This window comes from Nyctereutes procyonoides, unplaced genomic scaffold (assembly GCF_905146905.1).
Source record: "Nyctereutes procyonoides isolate TBG_1078 unplaced genomic scaffold, NYPRO_anot_genome, whole genome shotgun sequence".
NCBI lineage: Eukaryota > Metazoa > Chordata > Mammalia > Carnivora > Canidae > Nyctereutes > Nyctereutes procyonoides.
Window position 1 is genome coordinate 4,312,306 of NW_026575145.1, and position 9,988 is coordinate 4,322,293.

The following is a 9,988-nucleotide window of genomic DNA, read 5'->3' on the forward strand; positions in this document are numbered from 1 at the left end:
TTTTCTCTCCTTTCCCTTTATTCCCTTTCACTATTTTTTATGTTCCCCAAATGAATGAGACCATATAATGTTTGTCCTTTTCCGACTGACTTATTTCACTCAGCATAATACCCTCCAGTTCCATCCACAACGAAGCAAATGGTGGGTATTTGTCATTTCTAATGGCTGAGTAATATTCCATTGTATACATAGACCACATCTTCTTTATCCATTCATCTTTCGATGGACACGGAGGCTCCTTCCACAGTTTGGCTGTTGTGGACATTGCTGCTATAAACATCGAGGTGCAGGTGTTTCACTGCATCTGTATCTTTGGGGTATATCCCCAGCAGTGCAATTGCTGGGTCGTAGGGCAGATCTATTTTTAACTCTTTGAGGAACCTCCACACAGTTTTCCAGAGTAGCTGTACCAATTCACATTCCCACCAACAGTGCAAGAGTGTTCCCCTATCTCCACGTCCTCTCCAACATTTGTTTCCTGTCTTGTTACTTTTCACCATTCTCACTGGTGTGAGCTGGTTATCTCATTGTGTTTTTTTTATTTTTCTCATTGTGGTTTTGATTTGTATTCCCTGATGGCAAGTGATGCAGAGCATTTTCTCATGTGCTTGTTGGCCATGTCTATGTCTTCCTCTGTGAAATTTCTGTTCATGTCTTTTGCCCATTTCATGATTGGATTGTTTGTTTCTTTGCTGTTCAGTTTAATAAGTTCTTTGTAGATCTTGGATACTAGCCCTTTATCTGATAGGTCATTTGCAAATATCTTCTCCCATTGTGTAGGTTGTCTTTTAGTTTTGTTGACTGGTTCTTTTGCTGTGCAGAAGCTTCTTATCTTGATTAAGTCCCAATAATTCATTTTTGCTTTTGTTTCTCTTGCCTTCATGGATGTATCTTGCAAGAAGTTGCTGTGGCCGAGTTCAAAAAGGGTGTTGCCTGTGTTCTCCTCTAGGATTTTGATGGATTCTTGTCTCACATTTAGATCTTTCATCCATTTTGAGTTTAACTTTGTGTATGGTATAAGAGAATGGTCTAGTTTCATTCTTCTGCATGTGGATGTCCAATTTTCCCAGCACCATTTATTGAAGAGACTGTCTTTTTTTTCCAGTGGATAGTCTTTCCTGCTTTGTTGAATATTAGTGACCATAAAGTTGAGGGTCCACTTCTGGGTTCTCTATTCTGTTCCATTGATCTATGTGTCTGTTTTGTGCCAGTACCATACTGTCTTGGTGATCACAGCTTTGTAGTACAACCTGAAATCTGGCGTTGTGATGTCCCCAGCTATGGTTTTCTTTTTCAATATTCCCCTGGCTATTTGGGGTCTTTTCTGATTTCACACAAATCTTAAGATGATTTGTTCCAATTCTCTGAAAAAAGTCCATGGTATTTTGATAGGGATTGCATTAAATGTGTACATTGCCCCGGGTACCATTGACATTTTCACAATATTAATTCTTCCTATTAATGAGCATGGAATATTTTTCCATTTCTTTGTGTCTTCCTCAATTTCTTTCAGAAGTGTTCTGTAGTTTTTAGTGTATAGATCATTTATCTCTTTGGTTAGGTTTATTCCTAGGTATCTTATGCTTTTGGGTGTGATTGTAAATGGGATTGACTCCTTAATTTCTCTTTCTTCAGTCTCATTGTTAGTGTATAGAAATGCCACTGATTTCTGGGCATTGATTTTGTATCCTGTGTTGGCAGTTTTTGATTACTGATTTAATCTCCTTATTTGCTTTTGGTCTGTTCACATTTTCTATTTCTTCATGATTCAGTCTTGTTGGGTTCTAATTTTCTAGGAATGTACTAATTTCTTCTAACTTTTCCAATCCATTAATACATAATTGTTTAGTAGTCTTATGATCCGTAGTATTTCTACATATCAGTTGTAATGCCTCTTCTTTTATTTCTATTTTTGTTCTTTGCTTTTTTTCTTAGTCTAGTTACAGATTTGTCAATGTTATCTTTTGAAAAAAATTATCTCCATTTTATTAATATTTTCTATTGTCTTTCTGGTCTTTATTTCATTTCTTTCTGCTTTAATCTTTGCTATTCCCTTTCTTCTTCTACCCCTAGATTTAGTTTGTTCTTTTTTTTTTTTAGTTCCTTAAGGCATAAAGTTATCTATTTGAGATCTTCCTTTTCTTAAAATGTAGGCATTTATTACAATAAACTTCCCTTTTTGAACTACATTTACTTCATCCTATTAGTTTTGTTAAATTGTTTCTATTTCATTTATTTCACGATATTTTTTATTTTTCTTTTGATTTCTTCTTTGACCCATAGGTTATTCAGCAGTATGTTGTTTAACATCCATGTATTTGTGAATTTACCTGTTGTCTTCTTGTAATTGATTTCTAATTTCATACCATTGTGATTAGCAAAGATGCTTGATATGATTTAAATTTTCTTTAATGTTTTAAAAACATGTTTTGTCAGGTAACATATGATATATCCTGGATGATGTTTTGTCTGGGCTAGAGAAGATGTTTATTTACTTGCTGTTGGAAAGGATGTTCTATATGTATCTGTGAGGTCTATCTGGTCTAAAGTGAAGTTCAAGACCAAGTTTCCTTATTCATTTTCTATCTGGGTTATCTATTCATTAATGAAAGTGGTGAGTCCCCTACTTTTATTGTGTTGGTGCACAAATATTTACAGTTTCTATATCCAAAATAACATACTTAGAATTTGCACGTTGATGCATCATCATTCCCCTATCTACTTCTTCCAGCACATTCTAATCGATGATTTCCTTAGCTCACCTAGTCTTTCCTCTTGCCTCTTTCCAGAATTTTTTTCTTACAGTTCCTAAAATTTTCTTCCTATTGTTACTCCCTTGGATACTTTATCAATTACTCTATCCTATAAACCCCTTTAGTCCTATTACTGTAGGTAATATATATTTTCTCTTCACTACTGAATAATATTTTCCACAATTTTTATATTTGTTTATTCAATTTCTCCCAGTATACAGTGAGATTCATAAGGACAGCAAAATGTGTTTTTTGTGCTCTTGTTTCCCCAACCTGGCAACTCTCCCTTGAATATATAAATGCTCAGTATTTTTTTGAGGTAATAATTACTTCCAAAAATTAAATAGAATTGGAAATAGACTTGTTGGCAAATGGTATGCACATTTTAGAAACATTTGGTATTTACTTTCAAATTATCTAGAATAAAGTTTGTATCAATTTAAACTTCTGCCAGTAATGTATAAACTATCCACTTAATAATATTCTCACTTTTGGGGCATATTAACTTTAAAATAAGCTTTGCAAATGTTACATTGGTATTTTAATTTTTATTTTAGAAGTGAACTTGATCTCTTTTATCTATTTATTGGTCACCTATTTTTCTCCTATAAATTTTCTATTCATGTCCTTTGTTAATTTTTCTATTGTTAGTTTTAAATTGATTTCTAAAATCTTTTAGATATTAAATATAGCTCTTTGTCTATGTGATATTTTGTACTTATTTTTCCTACATTTTTATTGCACTTTAATTTTATTTTTAATTTACAGGGATTTTAGAATTTTGTGGCATCTATCTCCACCTTTCTACTGAAATTGCTCTTACTAAAATTACCAATAGTCTTATAGTTATTATATCCAGTGGGCATTTTTCAGACTTCACCTTTTTTAATCTACTCAGAACAAAGCAATATAGGTCACAGTTTACATATTTGGTGTATGTTGATTTGAAACATCTCTGCCACCTCTAAATAATAGCTTTCAAAGTTATTATAATAAAAAAATGAAACTAAGTGCTACTTAGCACATTTGTTTTTGGTAACATTAAATGCAAATCATCAGGTAGAAGCTTTTTAGCAAATCCCTCTGGTTTTATGAATATGGAAATGAGTCAAATATTGTGTGAAACCAAATGCCAGACCTGAATTAGAAATAAAGAAACTAGCTCTAGAGATTGAGAAAGAATTGGAAGTACAGCATTCCAAGTAGAAGTCAGAAGTATGGGGTTCTGAAAGAATATCATATTAGTTTCCCAGAACTGCTATAAGAAAGTACAACACACTGGGATAAAACAACAGAACTTTATTTTCTCACAGTTCTAGAGAGTCAGAGTCCTAAATAATTGGCAGAGCCATGGTCCCTCAGAAGACTGTGGGAGAGAATTCACTGTTTCTTTTAGCTTCTGGTAGCCCTAGGTATTCCTTGCTTTATGGCAACATAACACAAATCTCTGCCTCCATCTTCACATGGACATCTTCATTCTGTGTCTTTTCCCCCTCTTTTTATAAGGACAACTTGACCTGATTAAATTTGCAAAGATCCTTTTTCCAAATAAGGTCACATTCACAGTGCCCAATATATCTTTTTGGGATACACAATTCAATCCATAACGGATGTAAACCAAGTAATTGGGAAAAAACTGAATCATGTGAAATTTCTAACAAAGGGTAAAACACCAAACCCTAAAGTGTCAAGATAGGTTGAATAATGATTAGTTCGTGAGATAGATCAGCAGGGAAAAAGGAGCATTTTAAGAAATTTGAGAAATATGAGAATTTAAGAAATATGAGGAATTGCTGTGAATTTAAGAAATATGAGAAATTGCTCCCTGAAATCCCTTGTAATTCCATTTGGAATTTCAAGTAAATTTTTAATTGATTATTTAGGCATGTTATGTTGCTTCTATAAATAAGCTAGTGACAAAGGCAGTTTAGTATAATAGGTTGGTGTAACTAAGATTGATCAAAGTCTTGTTATTTATTGGAGGGGAAAATAAATATCAAATAATTAGAAACTGAAAATTCAACTGATATTGAAAATTCAATTTATGTCTATGGAAGATTTGGTAAAACCTTATTTAAGTGGAGGCAGCAAAGTTAATCTAGTACATGCAATTGCATAATGCAACTAATGCAATATTGGTTTTGACATTTATTTCTTGTTATAAATCAACCCCCCAAAAAAATAAAAATAAAAAAATAAAAAATAAAAAATAAATCAACCACAGATGGACTTTGAAGATACTCTATAAAATCTCTAAAATCTCAGAAACTTGATTACAAAAGACACATGCAATGTGTGACAGATGTATTTGATAACACCAGACCACAAAGAGGTTGATAAAAACCTAATTTTCAAAGTACAACAGGTCTGATTAAAAATTATGTCCATTCTTTTGTAAAATGATTATTGTTATACGTCACTCTATTAATTCTTATAAAGATAGAACATAGTGGAGCAGAATAGACAAAAATTAAAGCAGAGCAAGTTGAGATGTAGGACAAGCAACATGGTTTCTAACACATTTGTCCAATTACACTGAACAAATATTCACTGATTCCTGCCAAGAGACTGAGGTGGTTTTAGGGGCTAGGTCAAAGAATGTTAAAAGTGTTAATTTATTTGGCTAAGATGACCTAACTACAATTATGGCTAATGCATGTCAAACAAGGGTAATTATTCAATGACATTTTCATATTTCCTAGGGGCATAAAGAAATTTAAAAATATTTCTAGGTTAATCAAATTATGATTGTTTAGATATATTTGTCTCTGTGACTACATTTTTGAAGTCTGTATTTTTCCTTTTAACTTTCTGTAGACCAAAGTTATGTTTTTTTTTGTACATCTTTTGATAAACTTTCATCTTGCTAGTAAAATTTTTGTGATGTGTAAGGTAAAGTTTTATTTACATTCCTAATATATTATACCATTTACAATTTGCTTAATTCAGTTTCCTCAATTTCAAGGCTTCAATTTGCAGTTTTTATCTTCATTAGAGAATTTATTTCTACTTGATTATTCAGTAGCTTATATATTTAAGAAAACATTTTATTTCACTTGACATATCTTTAGACATAACTTTTTTTTATTTGGCAAACTTTGGGTGGAACTGTTTTCTGAAATAGTTGAAAATAAAAATATCTCAAGTTGTTTGACAATGCGAATATGCTATCTATAGATATATAGATATAGATAGATAGGCTCTTGTAGTTACTGAGTGCTAAGGACATAGGAAAGGAGTTTACATGGAATGGACCTCAGAACTCACATTGTTCAAGCAATATTCACTTTCTTCTAAATCATGTAAGTATACATTTTGATAGAACATTGCCACATACATGTCTCAGTTGTTTTCTTCAACAATTGAAAATAGGCTGCAGCATTCTGAGTTCTGCAGTATAACTGTCTTTGATAGCAGGATGAAAAGAGCAGAATTGAAAGTTCAAAAGCATCACTTTCGCTATTAGGAAGCAGCGTTACTAGAGTTTACTTGACATTCCTCCAATAGATAAATGCTTTTTTGAACTTGGTGTTTCAAACAGTAGCTCTCTGTCTTGTAGTCATTCTCTACAAAAGTATTTATACCATGTTAAAAAGTGCTTGGAATGCCACCAATGGAACCTTGTAGGGAGAACTGACTGTGATGTCATAGACCTTTAAGGGAAACTTCTAGAAGTGAGATTAGTCATATGAGAGACTAAACAGGAAAGATGCTTACTGAGTAAGGTGGGATCCAACAAGAGTGTAGTACAGAATGCAGTAAGTTATGAATTACTTTTTTTCTAAAGTAGCTTAATATACAACACTTAATGAAGAAAGGCAAAGGCTTACCTATCTGGTACATTTGTGGTTCTTGATGATTAATTACTTGAAGACTAATACCTTTGAAATTCACCAGTTTTAGAAATGGAAGAGAGTGATGAAACTGATCAGCCCATCTCAGCAGGGAGGCAAGAAATTCGAAAGAGAAGACGACTCAGCCAATCAATGGTAGACAAATCCCAGCAGACTGAAGTAACAGAGAAAAAGAAACACCTGCCTATATCACAATCATATGGTCCTAAATCTACCGTTAGTATTGGTAATATTCCTGGAAGCAAAGTCAATTATGAGTCTCTCAGAGTATCTTCTCAACTTCAGCAAACTTGGACAAAGAGAAAGCATGTACAGGATATGACTGATAAATCTCTGCAAACAGAGGTTATTGTAGAAGAGAAAAAAGAAGAAATCAGATCAGTCGGTGAAACAGTGGTACCTGAAGAAAAACCAGCTGCTGTTGGAGAAGCAGTCCCTGAATTTCCAGAGACTGTTCAGGAAGTAGAAATTCCACCAAGCAGACATTCAATTCAACTAAAAATAGACAGATCTCAGCAGACCAGTTGTACTGGAGACTGGTCAGTGATGAACATTCCTCAAAAAGAAAAAGTGGACAAGGAACAGCAGACCTACTTTAGTGAAACAGAAATAGTAGTTATTGGCCAACCAGATAGCTCTTTCTCAAAGTCAAATGAAGTTGTGCAAAAAAGTGAATCCTCAGGGAAGCTTTTCATTAGTGAATATCCTGAATTGCTACCCTCAACAAGTAGAGATGAAGAAATTAGGCGGATAAGTATTAGCAAATTTCTATTTAGTCAACAAAGCAAAAAAGGTTCTTTGGAACTTTCAGAAAATGAGCAATATGTTCTAGGTGATGTACAGTCTCCCACAGCAGAAGAGATCTTTGCTGAAGTCCAATCTCTGCCAGATGAGACTATTGCTGAAAACTTCCCTACTGAACCTCAGCCTCCACCAATTGAAGAGGCTCCTATAGAAGAGGGCCTTGCTACAATAGAGCCCACCCTAAGTGAAGAGGCTCTTTCAGAAGGGCCTCCTGTTGAAGTTCAGTCTCCAAAAGTTGAAGAAGCTCCTGTTGAAGTACAGATTTTCCCAGCTGAAGAGATTTCTGCAGAAGAGGCCCCTGCTAAAGTAGAGTCTATCCCTGCTAAAGAGGCTTTCTCAGAAGAGGTTTATCCTGAAGTTCAGCTTACAACAGCTAAAGAGCCTCCTATACGAGAGACTGAAGAATTTCAGCCTCTACTGGCTGAGACCTCCCCTGAAGTTCAGCCTCCACCAGCTGAGAAGGCCCCTGCAGAAGAGGCCTCAGATGAAGTTCAGCCTCCACTGGCTGAGACCTCCCCTGAGTTTCAGCCTCCACCATCTGAGAAGGCCCCTGCAGATGAGACCTCTGATGAAGTTCAGCCCCCACCAGGTGAGACCTCTTCTGAAGTTCAGCCTCCACCAGCTGAGAAAGCCCCTGCAGAAGAGGCCTCAGATGAAGTTCAGCCTCCACCAGCTGAGAAGGCCCCTGCAGATGAGACCTCTGATGAAGTTCAGTCTCCACCAGCTGAGACCGCTCCTGAAGTTCAGCCTCCACCAGCTGAGAAAGCCCCTGCAGAACAGGCCCCAGATGAAGTTCAGCCTCCACCAGCTGAGGAAGCCCCTGCAGAAGAGGCCCCAGATGAAGTTCAGCCTCCACCAGCTGAAAAGACCCCTGCAGATGAGACCTCTGATGAAGTTCAGTCTCCACCAGCTGAGACCGCTCCTGAAGTTCAGCCTCCACCAGCTGAGAAAGCCCCTGCAGAAGAGGCCCCAGATGAAGTTCAGCATCCACCAGCTGAAAAGACCCCTGCAGATGAGACCTCTGATGAAGTTCAGCCCCCACCAGGTGAGACCTCTTCTGAAGTTCAGCCTCCACCAGCTGAGAAAGCCCCTGCAGAAGAGGCCCCAGATGAAGTTCAGCCTCCACCAGCTGAGAAAGCCCCTGCAGAAGAGGCCCCAGATGAAGTTCAGCCTCCACCAGCTGAGAAAGCCCCTGCAGAAGAGGCCCCAGATGAAGTTCAGCCTCCACCAGCTGAAAAGGCCCCTGCTGAAGAGGCCACAGATGAAGTTCAGCCTCCACCAGCTGAGAAGGCCCTTGCAGATGAGACCTCTGATGAAGTTCAGTCTCCACCAGCTGAGACCTCTCCTGAAATTCAGCCTCCACCAGCTGAGAAAGCCCCTGCAGAAGAGGCCCCAGATGAAGTTCAGCCTCCACCAGCTGAGAAGGCCCCTGCAGATGAGGCCCCAGATGAAGTTCAGCCTCCACCATCTGCAAAGGCCCCTGCAGATGAGACCTCTGATGAAGTTCAGCATGCACCAGATGAGACCTCCCCTGAAATTCAGCCTCCACCATCTGAGAAGGCCCCTGCAGATGAGCCCTCTGATGAAATTCAGCATGCACCAGCTGAGACCTCTCCTGAAGCTGAGCCTCCTTCAGTTGAGGAGGTCCCTACAGAAGAGGCCCCAGATGAAGTTCAGTCTCCATCAGCTGAGGAGGTCCCTGCAGAAGAGGCCCCAATTGATGTTCAGTCTCCACCAGCTGAGACCTCTCCTGAAGTTCATGCTCCATTACTTGAGGAGGCCCCTGTAGAAGAGGCCGCAGTTGAAATTTGTTCTACACCACCTGAGGAGGCTCCTAAAGAAGATACCTCAGCTAGAGTTTGGTCTGAACCAGCCGGGGTAGCTCTTGTTGAACCTCAGCATCCATCAGCTGAAGAAACGACTTTAGAAATGGTCCCTGTTGACAAACAGTTTCCAGCAGCTGAAGAGGACTTTTTTACACAAATTTCTGTAGAAGATGTCCTTGCTGAAGTTCAGCCTCCACCATCTGAACACACTGCTGCAGATGAGCCTTTGGTAGACCATATGTCTACTGAATATCAACATCTCCAGACAGCAGATGTCCCAGTGGTAAAATTAGAATCACTGGTTTTGGAAGATCAGCAAAAACCTGAAGAGCCTTTGGAACTAGATCCTGTCCCTGAAGATTTGTCTAATATCAAGAAAGAACAGGCTCCTGCCTTTGAAATAGAGGGTGTCTTTCATATAGAAATAAAATAGAGGCCTCTTTCTCAGCTGTAATCAGGTCTTAACCAAGCCAGCAATCAGAAGCTAGGGACTTATGGATGTACACACTTTAGAAAAGTGTAGCATTTGGAAGTCACTCTGTGAACAAGGAAATAAAAGGAAACCCCAAGACATGGACCACTGGTCAGAAAATGAACAATAAAAACTACAGGTTTAAAGTTACTGTGTTATCTTAATTCAAATCTAGCATATATAAAATACCCATTTGGAAATGAAGTAAGTTGATGATTGAAATAATTACTTAAACTATCCTTTCTATAATAAACCCTGTTGAAAAGGGTAAAGTAAGCT

The 9,988-nt window shown here is 37.4% G+C and overlaps 1 protein-coding gene across 1 annotated transcript in view; it reads left to right on the forward strand.

Moving 5' to 3' along the window:
• Positions 1–9,691, forward strand: part of FSCB (fibrous sheath CABYR binding protein) — a 29,292-nt gene extending 19,601 nt beyond the window's left edge. The window contains 1 exon segment of the mRNA XM_055309047.1: positions 6,651–9,691. Coding sequence (XP_055165022.1) covers positions 6,659–9,691 — 3,033 coding nt within the window. The 5' untranslated portion in view covers positions 6,651–6,658.
• The last annotated feature ends 297 nt before the right edge of the window (positions 9,692–9,988 follow it).